The sequence below is a fragment of the Natator depressus genome, chromosome 7 (genome assembly GCF_965152275.1).
Source record: "Natator depressus isolate rNatDep1 chromosome 7, rNatDep2.hap1, whole genome shotgun sequence".
NCBI classification, from domain to species: Eukaryota; Metazoa; Chordata; order Testudines; family Cheloniidae; genus Natator; species Natator depressus.
In genome coordinates, this window is record NC_134240.1 from 91507197 (window position 1) to 91528288 (window position 21092).

A 21092-nucleotide genomic window follows, 5' to 3' on the forward strand; every position below is an offset into this window, starting at 1 on the left:
GAGCCAGTTATCTCATCATAGAAGGCAATGAGGTTGGTCAGGCATGACTTGCCCTTGGGGTGAATCCATGTTGACTGTTCCTGATCACCTTTCTCTCCTCCAAGTGCTTCAAAATGGATCCTTGAGAACCTGCTCCGTGATTTTGCCGGGGACTGAAGTGAGGCTGACCGATCTGTAGTTCCCCGAGTTGTCTTTCTTCCCTTTTTTAAATATGAGCAGTATATTTGCCTTTTTCCAATCGTCCGGGACCTCCCCCGATCGCCACGAGTTTTCAAAGATAATGGCCAAAGGCTCTGCAATCACATCAGCCAACTCCCTCAGAACCCTTAGATGCATTAGATCTGGACCCATGGACTTGTGCATGTCCAGATTTTCTAAATAGAATCATAAAATCATAGAATATCAGGGTTGGAAGGGACCTCAGGAGGTCATCTAGTCCAAACCCCTGCTCAAAGTAGGACTAATCCCCAACTAAATCATCCCAGCCAGGGCTTTGTCAAGCCTGACCTTAAAAACTTCTATGGAAGGAAATTCCACCACCTCCCTAGGTAACGCATTCCAGTGTTTCACCACCCTCCTAGTGAAAAAGTTTTTCCTAATATCCAACCTAAACCTCCCCCACTGCAACTTGAGATCATTACTCCTCGTTCTGTCATCTGCTACCACTGAGAACAGTCTAGATCCATCCTCTTTGGAACCCCCTTTCAGGTAGTTGAAAGCAGCTATCAAATCCCCCCTCATTCTTCTCTTCTACGGACTAAACAACCCCAGTTCCCTCAGCCTCTCCTCATAGGTCATGTGTTCCAGTCCCCTAATCATTTTTGTTGCCCTCCGCTGGACTCTCTCCAATTTTTCCACATCCTTCTTGTAGTGTGGGGCCCAAAACTGGACACAGTACTCCAGATGAGGCCTCACCAATGTTGAATAGAGGGGAACGATCACGTCCCTCGATCTGCTGGCAATGCCCCTACTTATAATCCCAAAATGCCATTGGCTTTCTTAGCAACAAGGGCACACTGTTGACTCATATATCCAGCTTCTCGTCCACTGTAACCCCTAGGTCCTTTTCTGCAGAACTGCTGCCTAGCCATTTGGTCCCTAGTCTGTAGCGGTGCATTGGATTCTTCCGTCCTAAGGGCAGGACTCTGCACTTGTCCTTGTTGAACCTCATCAGATTTCTTTTGGCCCAATCCTCTAATTTGTCTAGGGCCCTCTGTAGCCTATCCCTACCCTCCAGTGTATCTACCTCTCCTCCCAGTTTAGTGTCATCTGCAAACTTGCTGAGGGTGCAATCCACACCATCCTCCAGATCATTAATGAAGATATTGAACAAAACCGGCCCGAGGACCGATCACTGGGGCACTCCACTGGATACCGACTGCTAGCTAGACATGGAGCCATTGATCACTACCTGTTGAGCCCGACAATCTAGCCAGCTTTCTATCCACCTTATAGTCCATTCATCCAGCCCATTCTTCTTTAACTTGCTGGCAAGAATACTGTGGGAGACTGTGTCAAAAGCTTTGCTAAAGTCAAGGAACAACACGTCCACTGCTTTCCCCTCATCCGTAGAGCCAGTTATCTCGTCACAGAAGGCAATTAGATTAGTCAGGCATGACTTGCCCTTGGTGAATCCTTGCTGACTGTTCCTGATCACTTTCCTCTCCTCTAAGTGCTTCAGAATTGATTCCTTGAGGACTTGCTCCATGATTTTTCCAGGGACTGAGGTGAGGCTGGCTGGCCTGTAGTTCCCAGGATCCTCCTCCTTCCCTTTTTTAAAGATGGGCACTACATAGTCCTTAACCTGTTCTTTCACCACTGAGGGCTGCTCACCTCCTCCCCATACTGTGTTGCCCAGTGCAGCAGTTTGGGAGTTGATCTTTTCTGTGAAGACCAAGGCAAAAAAAGCATTGAGTAGTTCAGCTTTTCCACATCATCTGTCATTACTGCCTCCCCCATTCAGTAAGGGTCCCACACTTTCCCTGACCACCTTCTTGTTGCTAACATACCTGTAGAAACCCTTCGTTACCCTTCACATCCCTTGCTAGCTGCAACTCCAATTGTGCCTTGGCCTTTCTGATTATATCCCTGCATGCTCTAGCAATATTTTTATACTCCTTCCTAGACATCTGTCCAAATTTCCACTTCTTGTAAGCTTCCTTTTTGAGTTTAAGCTCACCAAAGATTTCACTGTTAAGGCAAGCTGGTCGCCTGCCATATTTGCTATTCTTTCTGCACATCGGGATGGTTTGTTCCTGTGCAATCAATAAGGCTTCTTTAAAATACAGCCAGCTCTCCTGGACTCCTTTCCCCCTCATATTAGCCTCGTCTACCTCATCCTTCTGATCCGGTGGTCTATAGCACACGGCCACCACAACATCACCCTTGTTGCTCTCACCTCTAAACTTAACCCAACGATTTTCAACAGGCTTTTCTTCAGTTTCATACTGGAGCTCTGAGCAGTCATACCACTCTCTTACATACAATGCAACCTCTCTACCTTTCTTCCCCGGCCTGTCCTTCCTGAACAGTTTATACCCATCCATGACAGTTATGCAGTCATGTGAACTGCCCCACCAAGTTTCTGTTGTTCTAATCACATCATAGTTCCTTGATTGTGCCAGGACTTCCAATTCTTCCTGCTTGTTTCCCAGGCTTCTTGCATTCATGTACATGCACCTAAGATAACTAGCCGATTGCCCTACTTTCTCAGTATGAATCAGGAGGCTTCCCATCTTGTACCCTCCACCTTGTATTTCCTCCCAGTATCCCACTTCCCCACTTACCTCTGGGCTTAGGTCACCATCCCCCGGTAAACCTAGTTTAAAGTCCTCCTCACTAGGTTAGCAAGCCTGCCTGCGAAGATGCTCTTCCCTCTCTTCGTTAGGTGGATCCCATCTCTTCCTAGCAATCCTTCTTCCCGGAACAACATCATTCCTAATACATTTCTAGGGCTTTCCTGGCCAGATTATGTCACAAGCCTTTGAAAAGGAAAATCCCAATGTGTGAAATTTAAATGGAGGAGCTGGTTTAATGCCCAGCAGATATAACAACAGATCTATGGGATTCTGTTACAGGAAGGACCAACAAAAGGGCCTATCAAGATGAGGGTTAAAGCAGGTACCCATAGTACCAGAACTCCACCCCACCATAAAGGTTTGGTATTCAGTTCAAAGAAGACCTGAACAGGTGTTTGTCCAACCTATTCTTAAAACCCTCCAATGACGGGAATTCCACCACCTCCTTTCATAACCTATCCCAGTACTTAACTATCCTTATAGTTAGAAAGTTTTTCCTAATACCTCACCAAAATCTCCCTTGCTGCAGATTAAGCTGATTACTTCTTGTCCTACTTCTGGTGGAAATGGAGAACAATTGATCAGCATCCTCTTTATAACAGCCCTTACCATATTTGAAGACTATTATCAGGTGGCCCCTCAGTATCCATAATCATGTGCTATGTTTCCTTTTTATTATTTTTTTTAAAAGAATTTCATTTGTCACAGATCCACAGGATCAGTGCTCCACCCCCAGCTTTGGTACAGTCTCTTCCAGGAACCTCTTCAATGTGCCAGGCCCTCAAGGGGTCTTACTCTTCCTTCAGGGAAGGACACATGGCCTCCCTGCTTCCTGAGAGTGAACCTCTGGGGCCATTAGCACTCTTGCTTCACACCGTGATCTCTGTTCAGTGAGTCCAACTGAGACAGACTTTTGGCAGAGACTTGTACACTCTTCAGGAATTAATGCATGTAAACAAGTATTTACTGTGACACTTAAACAGCATTTTCAAAACAGTAGGGTTTTAGTCAACTGGAACATAGCACAGGAAGGCCTTAGGTTACACAGAAAAATAAAGGTTAAAGCATAGTCCATTCTGGTCAGTCCAGAGCCGCCCCCGCTCCGCCTCCCCCCACCCCAGCCAAGCTGCAGTGAACTCCATTTTCAGGCTCTATGTGTCTCTCTGAGACTGATCTCCTTAGTCAGTTTCCAGGTGAGAGAGCTCTCAGCTTCCTCCAGAAGCCAACACTTATCCCCCATCCAGCTCTTTGTTCTTGAGCTGGGGTCTCAGCTTGGCTTTCCTGCTGGGAATGTGGATCCATGAGTCACTGGAGTTTCTATAATCTTGCTGGACCCCTGGTTGATCCGGGGCGGTTTCATCCAGTTCCTTAATGACTCTGTTAATTCCACCCAGACGGGGAGGTGAGACACACACACACACACACACTTTAATTGATTTGTCTCATTAGCATTGGTAAGGCAACCCCCATCTTTTCATGTGCTCTGTGTGTGTGTGTATGTATCTCTCTCTCTCTCTCTCCCTACTGTATTTTCCACTCCATGCATCTGATGAAGTGGGTTTTAGCCCATGAAAGTTTATGCCCAAATAAATTTGTTTGTCTCTAAGGTGCCACAAGTACTCCTCATTCTTTTTACACACATCTATGTCTCTTAGCTTTTCCTGAGAGCAAACTTTAATCCTTTCCCCCCACTGCAACATCTAAGAAAAAATGAGGCACACATAAGAGTCATAAAAAATATTACAAATCAGTACATCGTTTATCTGTTTTAAATGTGTTGCATTTCTATTTCACTGAAAGTCCCCTTGTTCTGGTATTGTAATAAATTGTAATTTGAACATCTGATTTACTGTCTTTATACCATTCATTAGTCTATATGCATCGTGTCCCACCCCTTTATTTATCTTTGTTTTTTATACAGGTGTTATACCATCCTCATCACTGTAGTACCTGAGCATCTTCCAGAAGTGAATAAAGTAACATGAATAACATCTGTCATGTGTGGCTCATTCTTTCAGTATAACTGAGACCAGGTCATTGTCTGCCAGGATGGGAAGGAGTTTCCTAGCCAACCGGAGATGTAGAAAGCTTTCATCACAGACACTGCTATGTGAGAGCTAGGTGTCAGTGAGGAATCCAGGAGCACTCCTAAACAGACCTAATTTCCTCTCTAAATAGACCTGATCTTTTCAATCTCTCCTGGTACTGAAGTTTTTCTGTGTCTCTAATAATTTTTGTCATCTGTCTCTGGACTCTTATTTTTGCTATATGAGAGCAGAACTGTATTCCACATGATAGTGCACCCTTTGTTTACGCAATGGCATTATAATATTTTCAGTATTATTTTCTAGCCTATTTGAACACCCTAAATAATTTTAAGTCATCTGCAGATTGGACACCTGCTCATCCCCTTTTCCAAATAACTCATAAATATATTAAACAATACTAACACTTAACAACACTAGCATATTAACCCCACTGATAACCTTTTTCCATGTAGAAAATTGACCATTTATTCTGACTCTTTGTTTTCTATCTTAGTCAATTTCTATTGGCTTCAGAGAGACCGGACTTCCATGTTCTGAAGGATTCCTGTTTGATTCCAGTAATCTCTTGAACCTTGCTTCTTGCTTTCTTTTTGTTTTGGGGTTTGCGTAACTTTTGTCACTCACATATGGTAAGAGTTCGGAATGAAATTTTTGAAACTTTTTTTTACTGAAAAATGAGATTCAGGTTGACTGAAACGTTTTGCAAATTCATGTTGATTTTAGTGAATTGTTTCTGTTGAAACAAAAAAAGAAAAATGGAAAAACTTTGGAACTGTGTGATACATTCTTTCTCTCTTGAATAGTCATTGGGCCAGAAAAGAAGAGTGAGAATTACTATATAGCCCAGGGTTTGGGGCTCTCATCTGGAAGACGGACACCCAGGTTCCAGTCCCTAGTCCAATGAGTATTTATTTATTTATACAAAATGAAACAGCTTCAGCAGGAGAGATCAAGGGCGTATCTACATGGCAGCTGGGAGTATGTTTCCCAGCAGGAGAAGAGAGAGGGGGCTTGTCTACACTACCAAGTTTTGTTGACAAAACTTATGTCCACACCTAGAAGTCAACAAAACAAAAATCAAAGGGTGTTCACGCTTGCTCCCTCTGTCAACAGATCATGTCCACATTGGGGACACCATCATCGACAGGGTGAGAAATGCACCATGGGTATGTATCCCACAGTGCAGTGTTGTGGGAAGGAAGAGCTGATCGCTGCGCATCTTGGGATTCTCTCCGAGTTCTCCCACAGCCCCCTCAGCTGCCGAGAGTAGCATCATGAGTAGCTATGTGAGCTCTCCTTGCTGAGGAATGGCAAAGCAGCACAACTGCCTTTGTCCCAAAAGGCAGTTTTTGGCGACAAAACTTGGTAGTGTAGACAAGGCCAGAGACGCGATAGCTCTGCTCAAGCTAACATGCTAAAAATAACAGTTTGGCTCTGGCCTCCCAAGGTCAGATGGGTTTGTACTCAGATGACTAGCTTGAGCCACCATGGCCACAGAACTACTTTTAGCATGTGTCTGGGAAGCACGCTCCCAGTTGCAGTGTAGACGTATGCTGAGAGACATTGGCCCAGAATAGCCAATAGCCTGGTGCATAGGGCACTTGCCTGGGAGCTGGGAAAGACCTGGATTCAAGTATCTGCTCCAAAGCAAATATTCAAACCTGTGTTTTACACATGCCAGGTAAGCGTCCTAAACACTGGGCTACTGGTTGTAAGGGGCCGCAACCTCCTCCTTCAGTTTATTAATCTAGGCCTTCATTTCCTTTGCTTTGGTAAAAAATGCCCAAAATGAAAATATTTAGTTTCAGGTCAAACACAACATTTTTGTTCAACCCAACCCATTTTTTTAAATATATATTTCAGAACTGCCAACAAACAAATATAGCCTTCAGCATGTTGAGTGTATGGATTTTAGCATGTTTTTGCTTTTGATTTTAAGGCTTTTTTGACTAATATCCTTTATTCTTCTTTTTCCCCTTTTTATCAAGATCAGCCTTTCTAAAATTTAGTGTCCAATGCTAATTTTGGGTCTGGTCCCTCTCCCAAGGATATTGAACTTCATTATATTGGTTCACTATTACTTGGTACCAACACTATAGTTACTACTTTAGCCAACTCGTGTGTTACCTCAGAACTAAATCAAGAACCGTCTCCCTCTTTGTGTGATGTAGAACAAGCTGTTCCAAGAAGCCATCATTTAAATTATTGAGAAATTGCCTTTCTAAACTTTGTCCCAAATTGACACTTAGCCAGTTTATGCATGAGTAAATGAAGTTACATATTACTACTATTTTTATTAGACAATAGTTGCTTCTCTGATCTTCCTTGACACTGGGTACTCAGTGTCCCTTTCCTGATCAGGAGGTTAATAGTAAAATTCTTCTAAAATATTTGTACTCATATAACTTTATGAATCCATTCAGATTGTCTCTATAGCCCTCTCTCCTCAGACTTTTTCTCTCACTAGATTCCATGGAATCCTTTAAGCATAGCACTACTCTCACATCTCTATGATCTGTTCTGTATAATTTATAAGCCAGGTACCCAACTGATTTATTTTTTCATTCCTATGTGTTTCAGAAATGCCTCTTATGCCAAGCTTCTCTTCCACTGTAGGCATTCTAGTTTGCTGTTTTTGCTTTCTGTCTTCTTGCACCGGTTTACCAATATCTACAATTTTGGGGCCAGGTTCTCTTTTTTTTTCATTCTGATCCCTTTGAGCTGCTGAAGGCACAAAAGTGGTGAAATCTGATCAACTGAGAGTTTTGCTGGTACTCAGCGTAGAGCCTGCACTACGGACCTAAAGCGGGCACAGCTCTGATGCCACCTTTCCTCCCTGTCCTGGCTCCAGTTTAGGGGGAATGCCAGGACACGAAGGGGCAGGGACAGAGCACTGCTGTATTCTAGCTATTCTCAGTTGCACAGGCTGTTCTAAACTGTCCTGTGACATGGGCCAAAGAATCCAGGACCTGTAAATGGCCCCTGTGCCAAGCAGTTCTCAGCCAAGATTCTGGCCCTTTATTTTTAGCTTGGGCTTATTTTTATTTAACTCTTTTTCCTTAACTCTGGTACTGGCAACCTTTTACTCTTCAGGAACGTAGGTCTTTGATCTCAATCTGTCCCTCCTCCCATCCTATTGAGTACTGGATACAGAATTCTGTTTTATCACTAACATTTCTAGCAGATGTCTTTGCTTGACTTTAAACAATCCTCAGCAACTCTTGGCTTTCTGTCAGTGAATAGTTTGGATAATTCTCCAAACTCTTGCCAATTTTCTGTACCAGTAGTCTGTGTTTCCGGTGTGGCTTAAGTGGAGCTCACGTCTTTGATAAAAGCTCTCCCTTCTCCAGAAAGTTCTGCAGTACCTAAAAAACACCTTTCTCTTTACCCCCATGCTTTGAATCCCTGAAGCTTCCCTTGTCTATTTGGCCCTGTGTGTGGAACTGGAATAATTTCAGAGAAAGCTATCACACAGAGGCCCTGGATCTAAAGCTTTTTTTTTAGTAATCTCAATTTATCTTTCATGACCAGTCTTTTGCCTTTCTGTGTCATTAGTGTCATAGCCACAGGCTCCTCCCATCTCTGCCTAGAAGTTTATCTAGATGTATCATATGACCTCTCACCTGTATATCTGAGAGGTAAATCACTTAATGGTTTTCATGGTCACGGCACACACAGCTATCAATATTCTAACGATTTGAATTTCCTGTCACCACAGCTTCTCTACCTCTCACAACTATATCCCTTCTGGAATGACCACCTTCATATACAACTGGTCCAAACTCCCTTGTGCTCACTCTTAGTGCTTAACTCTATCTCTCAGGTTTCTGAGCTCTAAATATTCTACAATTTCTTCATTACTCCACAGCCTCTGGTACTAATGTTGTTCCATTACATCCCCATCTGCTGATCACACAAAGATAGCAAATAAAAAACAAATACCAACTAGATAAAAGTGGTTGGCAGGAATTAAGAAAAATGGAACAACTGGCTGCCTGTATGAGATTATCAGATATCCCCTTTGATGTATCAAATGATCTGATTAAAAAACCCCTGAAGCTTTAAAAATATCTATGTTTGTACGCTCACGTTAACATACAATCTGTACTGCCCTTCTCTCTCATTGATAGTCAGCCTCTCCTACAACTTATGGGAAAAAAATAACTCAGACTGTCAATGACTCTGTTCTATAATAAATAGTTAACTAAAAGTTTACCCCCTTAGTTTTCCTTATAAGTACTTTTGTTTGTTTTATGGGCTAGATTCTCCATGCTCTGCTCCAGCACAGTAGTCAGAAATGTTAACTTTGAATTTTTGACTGGAAAGCACATTTCACAATGTCCAGATCTTGAGTACCAACCAATAGAGTTGCTCTTCTGAGTCTTACCATGGGAAAGCCTAAAGCAAGTGCATTTTAGTAATTATTCTTCTGAAATGAAAAATACTGGTTGACACTTTGAGATTTTTAATAGCAACATTACAGCTGTCACTGCTTCTTCCAGCACTACAAGTCATTATGGGGACCAATTGGAAAGATTCGGGAAATTCATTGGGAATTAAAAGGGATAATAGTTGAAAACCCTCAAGCTAATTGACTGCCATGCAGATTGGCATTAAAGATGTCCCTGCATATGAATTCCCACATGCACAACCTTTATTTTCACAAGGAAATAGGAAATGCATTGTTTTCCCTTTTATAAATCAGGCTTGCACAAGCAGTTTTCATCTTGTATTTTTCTGCCCTCTAGTGACAAACCAAACTTTTTTTTTTTTAAATCTATAGACACTTTAAAGATGTCACTGTATTTTCTGAGGCTATCTCAAGCCACTAACTTTACTTACTAATATGCTACAGTGTGTATTAGTTGCTATTTTATAGTTTGTGATGTAACTAATAAATGATGACCAGAAACGTGGCTCCATTTTTTCTGAATTTCAGCTGCCATACAATATACTGGAGAAAATTACTGAACTTTAAGGAAAAGGAGTACTTGTGGCACCTTAGAGACTAACAAATTTATTTGAGCATAAGCTTGAAGTGAGCTGTAGCTCACGAAAGCTTATGCTCAAATAAATCTGTTAGTCTCTAAGGTGCCACAAGTACTCCTTTTCTTTTTGAGGATACAGACTAACATGGCTGCTACTCTGAAACCTGAACTTTAAAGGTGACCTTCACATAAAATATACTAATAAATAAACTGAAGGTATTCTGATGTGGTGTAATGCCCCCAACAGCAAGATTGAGGGAGCTATTAAAGGACTGATCCACCTTCAACTCTCACTGACCTCAGAAGGAGCTGAGGATGTGCAGCACCTTGCCAGAATGCTTAGCACTTTGAAGAATCAAGTTCTTAGCACAAAAACATTTTAACCATTTCCCCCCCCTTTCCAGTTCAGACCCTGCAAGTCCACAGAGTCCTGTGAGCCATAGGTCAGTTCCATGATCTAGCTGGAATTAAAGTGGGCTCTTAGCTGCCCTATGCAGTGTTTCTCAAATGCGGCCACGGGCTTTTCTTGCGGCCACATCCTCATGGTGGTGATCTGGGGGGGAGAGAGGAGGCAAAGCAGTGACCCTTCCCCTGGGATCGCCAGCAGGGGTTGGTCCCTGCCCCCTTCTGGAGCCACAAACACTATAGGAGCAGGTGACCAGTGTGAGTTCCCCACCTTCCTGGGGGCGGTAGGGCTTGTGCATAGGTGCTAGAACTAGGGGTGCTGCCACACCCCTTGGCTTGAAGTGGTTTCCATTATATCCAGGGTTTAAAGTTTGATTCAATGGCTCTCAGCACCCCCACTATAAAAATTGTTCCAGCACGCTTGGGCTATGGGCTTCAGCTCTTGGGTGGTAGGCAGCAGGCTCTAGCCATGCGGCGGCAGGCTCCATCCCCGAGCCTCAGGGCTTCCAGCTCTGGGTTCACCCCCCATTGTCCCTGGCCCCTGCTGCCTCCTCCAGACCCCAGTCTTGCAGCAGGACTCCAGGCTACAGCCCTGGACTCACGTCGCCCGCATCGCCCTGACCCACACTGCCTCCTCCCCCTCCCCCCATCACCCCTAGCTCAGGTAAATTGGTTAGTCTCTAAGGTGCCACAAGCACTCCTTTTCTTTTTACTTTGTGTTTCTATTCTGTTTATCTCCAGTAAACAAAAGAGACAACTGTACATTATTTTTGCTCTTGAGTCTGCAAAAAAAAACAATCCCTACATAAATAAATTACAATGATTTGGACATGTATATGTGCATATTTATTTGTTTTTCCTAAAGTTAATTACGTATTTTAGGAAAGATTGTCAGTGGCCGCACTCTGAGACCACCAAAAAATTTTGTTGTGAGAACACCTGCCTCGTAGTTAAGACTGCAGCAAACTTTCTATTTAAGAGCCACCTTTATAAAATGCTGTGAAATCCACATGCCTCTGAAGAGTGCCATGGAAACTGGTAGGCCACCTCAAGTATAGGCATATAATATCTGATGTAAAATCAGGGTAATTTGACAAAAGATATAGGTCCTCAAAAAACAGGCCTGATTTTTAAAATTACTCTTCTGATGCTTTTTTGCCCACAAATTCCAAGAGAATGGGGGACTGCAGACCGTGCATGTGACAATCTGGCCTGAAACTCCTGTTTAAATTTCAGCAAAGGTCAGGGTTTGGTTTAATAAAGCTTATTCTTCAAGAAAGCAAAGCCTCGTTCCTGAATATGAGCAGCTCACAGTTGTTTAAGAAGAATTCAGTGAGTGATGGACTGATCTGCCCACAGAGGGCTTGTCACTAATGCATGTGAGCTATCCCAGGTAAAGAGTGAAGGCACTTTAGTTTTACCAAGCTATAAACTCCAAGCAAACAGTGAAGACAAGTCTAGACTCAGCTGGTGCCTTAGAGAGAGACAGATGGTACTATACAAGCCCCAAGCCCATGAGTTTGACTTCACTTCTTACTTGACTCCACACACATCCAGCTCTCTCTGATTAAAGGAGCCATTTTGCCAAGTGATATACAGTCAGTTTGTGATTACTTTTATGGCCTATGGTCTCTTTGGACCTACCAGAAAACTATGGGCAGCATCGACCTAAAAATTATATACCTGGGCTGCCCTTGACCTCATCTAACCTATGCCTTGGTGCTCTGTGTATAGAATCACTAGGGGCCCTGGAGATTTAAGAAGAAAGAGGATGTAGTGATTTAGGCAGTAAAATGCAACTAGAATCCTGACCCCCACTTTACTCATCTCAGGGCTTGTACACAACCACGTCTGTTGCTCAGGGGTGTGAATAAGCCACCCCCTGAGTAAGGTAAGTTACCCCGACCTCAGCACGGTGTGGACAGCACTATATCCGGGGGAGAGCTTCGCCTGGAGACATAGCTACCCCCTCTGCTGAAGATGGTTTTATTATGTCCACAGGAGCGCTCTAGGATGCCTTGGAGCAGCAGGTACGCGGCCGCATGGCACCACGGGCAGACTGCCTTGTCCTGAGCCATGACACCGGTGCGCCACCACAGCCCCGCCGGACTGGTGCTTCGTGCCCCACAAGGGCCATCGCTATATCGCCAGAAGCAAAGGCCCGCCCACCACCTGCCCTGAGGTGCCGAGGCACTAGTGCGCCGGGAGGGGTCCCTCACCTCACCACTGGGCTCTCACACTGAATCGGCCCCGCCCCCTGCCTATATCACCGTCGACTCCGGGTCTCTGCGCTGTGCTCACGCGCTGGGTGAGTCTCGCCTCGCGCACGCGCACACAGCAATACGCATGCTCTGGCGCTAAGTCTGGTGGCCGCTGTCCTTTCTGCGCATGCTCTATGTGCCGCGCACCCAACCCCTCCCCGAAGGCGGGCGCACGCACGCGCAGCGTGCCTGGTTGAGGCTGCTGGAGCCCTGTGTGTGGGGGGGTGGGGAGTCTGGCCGGGGTTGACCTGGGTTCGCTTCCTCCTGTAGCGACGCGTGTCGGGGGCCGGGGCCATGGCGGGGGGCGGCCTGTGACAGACACTCGAAACACTGCTGCTGCTGGGAGGGGGAGCGCCATGGCCGGGCGGCGGGGTGCGGGCGGGGCGGCCCCCTTGGCGGAGGCGCCGGGCTGCGGGCTCGTGGCGGAGCCGGCCCGGGAGCTGTTCGAGGCCTGCAGGAACGGGGACGTGGAGCGGGTTAAGCGGCTGGTGCGGCCCGAGAACGTGAACGGCAGGGACACGGCGGGCAGGAAGTCCAGCCCCCTGCACTTCGCCGCAGGTACCGGGCGCACGTCTGCTCTGGCGGGGCCGGCGCCTCCCGCCAGGGCCTGTGTGGGAGCCAGCCCGCGCCCGGCTGTGCCACGCACCTGGCCCGAGCCGCCTGGTGACTGCCCAAAGCGCGAATCCGGGAGCCTGGCCTTGTCGGCTCCGCTCGCGGCCGGCGCTGGGGGCTCCTGGCTCTGCACAGCGTATCTCCGCGAAAGGGGCTGTGTCCGTGCTTCAGCGACGCGCGTTGAGGGGGGTTGTCCAGTTGTGCACACGCCAGCCTGGCGATCCGCCCTGCTTGCTGGGCGCCAAACACCCAGTTGGTGATGGTGAGAGTCCCAAGCGCCATAGAGGTTGGGGCCTGCCCAGCTGAACGGAAGACGGTGGCCGCTGACTGGCTGGTATGGCCTTCTGGCTAAGGTGCTGGATCAGGCCTCAGGCGATCTGAGGTCAGGGGTTGGCTGTGTTTCCAAACTTCCTGTTTGACAAGTCCTTTGACTCAGGAACTGCGTTGGTTCCCCTCCTGGAAAATTAGAGTATTAATGCTTTCTGCTCTACAGAAATGTTAGGAGATACCCTACTCACAGTAGGACATTTAAGTATCTGGACTGAGAGTTGAGGAGAATTAGCTTAGCTCATGTTGATTTTAAAACTGCCCTCTATTACTAGGACCTGTCAGACAGTGTAAGTCCCACACTTTTTTTGTTGTTGTTAAAAGAAAAGGAGTACTTGTGGCACCTTAGAGACTAACAAATTTATTTGAGCATAAGCTTTCGTGAGCTACAGCTCACTTCATCGGATTATGTTGTTGTCGCTTGTAAATGAGCATTGCTTGGATTCAATGCTTTTGGATGCCTAAATAACCATGACATCACAAAGTAGTCATTGCAACTGGCCAGGAGATTGTGCCCTATCGCTTCAGGCACAGACCTAATTGTAGCTGTCTAAACACTTATGTGGACTCTTTAGGCTTGTATATTGCAACTCATTTCTAGGGATAAATATTCATGATGGAAATAGTACAAAATCAGCAGCCCATTGTTTGCCAAACATAGGTCATTATGAACAGGTAGCCTTGCTGCTCCACTCTGCTCGGATTCCCCATTGAAGAGAGTCCTGCTGAAGGTGTGACTTCTCGTATTCAAAGGCGTTCATGGAATTGGCCCTAATTACCTGAAAGCCTCTTGCAAGATAGCTGTGTTCCACTGAAACTGTGAAATAGTTTACCATTAAAGGGAAGCTTATGAACACATAAGACAACTTTAATAAACTATGGAACTCCTCGTACTTTCAAAACCTAAGTACCAAACTCATTTCTTTCAATAAGATCTTTACACACAGCACATCTTCAGTTGATTCATAAACTCAAATTCTTTTGCTAGCCAGTTAAGCTATTTCTACTACAGGCTTGGGAGTTAGAAGGTAATCTATTTTTAATTACTGAAGGAATGCTCCAAGTATAGTCTGTATAAGTGCCTAGATAAGAATAACCCTGCTTAGTTTTGTCCAGTGGAACTTTAAAGACTCTGAATAACCTTAAATAAATCACACTTAGATTAAATTCCCAGTAGAATCAGATAGGTGATGTATGCCACTAGGTAGCAGAGATGTTGGGAGAGGCCATGTGTGCTGACCGCTTGCGACCCCCCCCACCCACATGTAATAACCTCATGATCCCCTGTGGGATCCTGACCCCCAGTTTGAGAACCCCGGACTTATAGCCTTCCATTGGATGGAACTTTTCCACTGTGAACCTAACTCTAGTAAATGAAAAAGAGTAATGTGATTGGTAGCAAACTCGTGTTTGGGGTTTTTTTTTTGTTCCATTATTCAGAGTGTGAATAATAAGGGCTGCTCTCTCTGTCTTCTGTCTCTGGAGAATTACTGGACTACTTAAGATAGAAGTAACATACCAGAAGTGGTAACAAAGGCTCTGCTGTAGTTTTGCACAGCAGAACCTCTGTTAATGAGGCTGGGTGTGCACACTTTTGTCTTAATGCATGTGCTAGGCAACCTTTTTTATTTGGTTTAGTTCAGTTCTGGAGAAGTATACTTATCCTGTAGGTTGTTGCTTTGCAACAGAGATGATGGCACTATACCAGGGAATGTGTGTTTCTTTTTCCCTTGTATTGTCACTCTGGCTTAGACTTTAAAAAAATGCAGCCTGTCTCTCCCATTCCTTAAATAATGGATTTCTGTTCTTCCTCCTGGTCTAACTGAAAAGGATTGAGAGAACTGGCTGTTCTCATGCATGTGCTGCTATCTGGAAACAATGAATCAGGGGATCTTGGTGGAGATTAATCTTGATGTTTCTTAACTCCATTGCACACGTAAGATGAACCTAGGGCAGTTAAGTTGTATTGAAGCTTAAGTCAGGAGTGTCACTGTCTGCACAAAGTAGGCGTGTAATCAAGTCCAATTAGCAAAAGTTAGGGGCATGTGTAAGGCTAGGTCTATGCTACAGAAGCACAGCTATGGCCATAGTGTAGACGCTCATTAAGTTGATGAAAGGGTTTTTCTGTCACTCTAGTTAATCCACTTGTCTCAGGAGGTATGAATTTTTCATTCCCCTGAGCATTGACAGCCTAAATTCTAGGTGTAGACCGGTCCTAGGATGATGATCTGCAGGCAGGCAACCCTTCGTCATGGAGCATGACAACTAGAAAATGCCACAGATTCAAGGGATTTGTAGTAGCCAGAATGCCCTTCCTAGGAGCTAAACATTCAAGTTTAAAAACAAAACAAAACCCCCAGAAGATATGAGGAACAGATATACTTAGTTTGTAAACTCTTTGGAGCAGGGATTGTCCCTCACGTCTGTGTTGTACAGCAACTAGTAAGTGGGGTCCTGGTCCCTGACTACAGCTCCTAGGCAATAAAGTATACAAATAACTTGCAGGGAAATTAACCCAATGCCAAGAGGACACAGGAGCCTCTCCTAGTGACTATACATAAATACTGTTAGAATTGATGAGAAGCAAGAGAATACGGATGTAAATCGGTTTCAAATCCTGAGGAAAGTCCAGGAAGTCAGGTCTTATTTAGACTTTTACTTGACTATCGCAGAAGTAGACAGAGGAAGATCCTCAGCTGTCATCAGTAACTGTATGATTGCTTGAATAAATATATAGATGTGTACCTCTCCTAGGCAGCAGAAAGATGTACTTAATCTGGTATAAAGGTTCTATTTAGTTGTAAATCAGCATGCTTTAATGCAGTAGTTCTCAAATTTTTATACTGGTGACCCCTTTCACATAGCAAGCTTCTCAGTGCAGACCCCCCCCCCTTATAAATTAAAAACACTTTAAAGTGAATTTAACACCATTATAAATGCTGGCGGCAAAATGGGGTTTGGAGTGGAGGCTGACAGCTTGTGACACACCCCTATGTAATTACCTTGTGACCCCCAGTTTGAGAACCCCTGCTTTAATGGTTATATCAACCAATGATAATGCACCTCTCTAGAAAATAAAGGAAATACCAATTGGAAAGTTGATTTAATTTTAAGTTTTTCCACTTGGTGATTTAAATCATCATTTAAAAATCAATCTACTCTGCTCACTAGGGTTTTTGGTTTCTCCAGAAAAAAAAAACTTGTGCCTCTTCTGTAGAGATAAAGGTGATTCTGAAGTGCCTGAGGGACCTTCATAGGCATCAATCACATCCTGTAAGATTTAGTTCTGTGAGTAGGGTATACATGAGCAAGTGCCCTAAGTCATCTTAGCTTCTTGAAAAGAGAGAGCCGTCAAAACTTCAAAAAATGGACAAGATTTGCAGTGCTGGTGCATTTTCAGTTAGAGAAATAGTTAAGATGTAGCCAGCATTGGACTAACACCATTACAAAACTGCTTTATATAAATTTAGGCTTGTGTTAGTGCAAGATTACATTAAACCAGGCTTGCATAATTGTCACATGCTAGCCTATGCATAATTTGCTTGTCCCCTCCATGGTGGACAAAAATTGATATTTTACTTAAAAATATTACTTGCCCCACATGAGCAGACAAGTAGAATTTTGCAGTGCTTTGTTAAATTGGCTACATTGTTTGCTTTCCAGCAACTTAATCGGAATGTAAAGCCTCACCTAAGTGTTTATTTAAAAAAAAAAATCTGTTCATGGTTCACTTTTGTTCAGATATGTATAATTGTATTAGGGATCACTGAATATAGAAGTGGTGAACTTCCAGAAATTGTAGCTGTGCAAAGTCACTAAATTTTCCCCCACTGTACAATTTCAGAATTAAACTACACTTATTTTATAAGTGGGGGACATTCAGATTGTTTTGAGCCAATGAATGGGGAGACAGTGAAAACTTTAAATTGGTAAGAAATCTACTGCCTTCAATCAGGATCTTCCGTATGTAATGTTGACCTTTACAGACTTGAATAGGTTGTCTGTTGGGAGGTTTTTGGTAGATGGAAGATTTACGTTCTCTCACCCCCACCGGATGGTAAGTAATAAAAGCTTGTGGTTGATTCTTTTTCTCTGCTTGGAAAAAGGACTGACTAGAGAAATGAGACATTGGCTCTTCAAGAGACCTATATTCTATATCTTTAAAACAAAACGAAAACCAACCCAAAAACCCAAGTTTTTGCTGCAGCAAAATTTGGTCAGTGAATTAGAATACAGAACCCAGTTTGCTTCCAAACCAAGAAAGTGCAAGTACAAGTATGTTAAAAATAGGCTAAGTGCCAGCATATTCATAACTAATTTTTCTATTTGTTTAATGTTTATACACAATTTAGTTTAACATTTTTTCCTATGAAACTTAAATATAGGTACTCTACAGTAAAAAACAAAACAAAAATCTAGCCTCTATCCAACATAAATGTTTTTTGAAGGAAGCTGCTGTTGTTGAGGTTTTAAGTTTCCTTCCAGAAACTTCATCCTTCCATTATCACTTTTTTAAAATAGTTGTGTATTACATATTGCAGTGTGGCCATCTGTTCGCCCCACTAGTGGCTGGACTACAAGGACATTTTTGCTTCGCAGCCTTTAAGCTAACTGGATCTTTCCCATCAGGAAATCGAGAGGCTCATGGTTTTAGCTTCAGAGATCCCAGGTTTAAACACTGCTGCTGATGACATGTTCAGAGGTGTTGCAGTATACTTGGAAGCTCATAAGAATTTTCATACCAAATCAGAGTAATAGTTAATGTACTCTGGTATCCTATTTCTTCCTTATTCCAGGAAGTTAAGACTTGACGAAACACAAAAGTTGTACTTTATTAACTACACTGGTATAGTGAAAAATGGTACAACATGCCCCCCCCCCCCAATACCCCTAACCAAAATAGTTATACCATTATAAACGCTAATGTGTACACCCTGCTTTAATGGTTGGATTATGCTTTTAAGGATGCGGTTTTGACTTGGCAAGCCAGTCAGTTGGCCACCTGTTATTTGACCAGTCAAACATGGTCAGTTATTTCAGCAGGAATGCTCTAATGTAGGCAGCAGCCTGGTCCTACCTTCTTGACTGCATCATAGTGCCATCGGTTAGCAAGCCTACTTAAGTGTCGATCATTCATTTTATTTCATGCTAATGCTATTGGTTGGGGAAAGAGGTGAATTAATAGAAAGATGAGCATTTTGATTATCTGGAATCTTCAAGGAAAACATTGTGTGAAGATCTTTATTTGTATATTAAGGCACTGGAGTACATGGTGGTTTGCAAAGCACATTAAACAAGACAAAAGATATGGTCCCTGCCCCAAATATTTTACAATCTAAATTTACTAGACAAACATACAGAAGTTAACTCAGAAAGGAGTGAGGTAGGTATAGGACTGTTCAGTTATTAAACCTCCTCCCAACACAAGGAGCAAAGAGGCACAGCCATTAAGGGCTTGTCTACACTGGCAATTTACAGCTCTGCAACTTTCATTCTCCGGGGTATGAAAAACAAACGCCCCTGAGCTCAGCAAGTTTCAGTGCTGTAAAGTGCCAGTGTAGACAGTGCACTAGCACTGGGAGCCACGCCCCTTGCAGAGGTAGTTTGTTTTTTTTAGAGTGCAGGGAGACCTCTCGTTAAAGTGCTGCCATGGCAGTGCTTTAGCATTGCCAGCGTAGACTAGCCCTAAGCCTCTCTTAACAAAAATCAGTTTAAAGAAAACCCCCAACACCTTTCTGATCTTCAGCAAAGCTAAACAATGTACATTAAAAGCTCAAGTAAATAAGCACTCATTCCTCCCCCTCAACAAAAAGCCTCTTCACATACCCCCAGCTATGCCATGTTGATCCTATGAAAAAATTCTGTGCTGAAGGAGATGTGACATTGCATTTCTGTAGAGGCTACTACTCCCTTCCTGTTCTGTTTCTCCTGCTGCTTTTGAGTCCATTGTGTTTGCTGCAGGGAGAAGGGGCTGCCCTCCCTCTGAGAATCTGTAAGGATATGTCAGTGGGACTTGTGTTGGAGGGGCTCACACTAGTGTGTTAAAAATAACTATTGATGTTGCAGTACCAGCAAAGACTTGGGCTAGCTACCCCAGCTTTAGCCTACCCTATCCTCCGGGTCTGAGCCCAGGTGTCTAGCCCAAGTCCTAGCTAGTGCTGCAGTGTTCATACACCTGGCTAGCACAATCCCTATTAGCATAAGTCAGTCTACCAGCATGTCTTCACCTTAAGGGTCTTTGGAGGGAGGGGGCGGCATGCCTGAAGACATTGTTATTGTCTTAAGTATTCTGGAACAGCAGTAGTTAGAAATAGAACTGAATGGGTACTGTTTGATTTAAGTACAAGAGATATTTTTTAATCGAGAGAGCATTTTAGAAATAGTGATGCATTTATAATTGTGACGACAGGGTCAGGGAAAGCCAAAATCATTTTTATGAACTTTTTTTACGAGAGGTGAACATGAAAAAAATTGTTAAAGTTAAGTGCAAGTTTTGTTGTTCTGAGTATGTAACATGCAGACAGAATACAGAAACACTTCTTGAATTCTTGTGATGTGTCCAGCCACTGTTAGAGAGATTATTGCAGTCACTTTTGGGGAGGTGGGGAGGAGAAATTTTTCTCCTGTGCATTCTCTTTCTACATAGTCTTCAACAGCAGCATTATGAAGCATGGAGCCTTTTGATGAAGAGATATGAGTGACAGTGAAAGTGAAGCTAATTCCATTTCTTCACCTTCTAATAAGAATTTTTCTACTTTATCAGCTTCAGAACTCCTACTCCTGGAAAGTCTTCAGATATTCATCAAATTGATAAAGAGGTTTTTGGATAGAACTGATCATGACCAGAAAATGACTTTGACTGTGTGTTTGGATGTATTTGTCATGAGGACACCATTTCATGTAGTTGAAAATCCTCATATGCTAGAATTTTTTTATAGGTTGCATCCAGTTTACAAAGTACCAAATATTTGCAGGAAGTCTTCTGAATGACAAAGAAGGCAACTTGAAAAAGAGTTGTTCGTTTTGTGCAAGCTCCTCACATGTGTCTCGTGTATGATGGAATAATATTTGCAATGAGTGAGTCATCAACTTCGTAGTGACAAGTCAGCAGCCAGTGTTTTACTGAGCATCTGATCATTACCACATTTCCCAACATATTGCTGACCAGTTTAAAAAAAAAAAAAAGCAATGCATTGGGTCCACAAAAAGTTATTTTGGTTGTGACCAACAGCGTGGGTAATATGATGAAAGCTGCTTGGGCTTTGTTGAAAAATTAATATCCACACCATCTATGTTACATATGTGCTGCCCATATGATGCAGCTTTTCACTGGTGATGTTGAAAATCTGTCAGCTTTCTCATCATACGCCAAAAGAGAAAAGCATCATCAGATTTTTCAAAATCAAATGCCCAGCAGCCATTTTATAGCATAATTTAGTACAGCTCTCAGTTTCATCGGAGTATGACAAGGCTTACTCAGTACAATGGACATCTTCTATTAAATGTCTGTGTTCTTCAAATAGGCAAGAAGGCTCTTCAAACAGCTGCTGTTGAAGGAGTAGAAGAGTAATCCTTACTGACATTCTTGACAATATATTTTTTGGATGCAAAACTCAAAATTTATTTCACTGCTTTAAGCCATAGCCACTCAAA

The 21092-nt window shown here is 43.5% G+C and overlaps 1 protein-coding gene across 4 annotated transcripts in view; it reads left to right on the plus strand.

Moving 5' to 3' along the window:
* The first annotated feature begins 12856 nt into the window (after window positions 1–12856).
* Window positions 12857–21092, plus strand: part of TNKS2 (tankyrase 2) — a 299288-nt gene continuing 291052 nt past the window's right edge. For all 4 annotated transcript variants that reach the window (XM_074959067.1, XM_074959066.1, XM_074959064.1 and 1 more), the window contains exon 1: window positions 12857–13058. In XM_074959067.1, coding sequence (XP_074815168.1) covers window positions 12857–13058 — 202 coding nt within the window. The remainder of the gene's footprint in view (window positions 13059–21092) is intronic.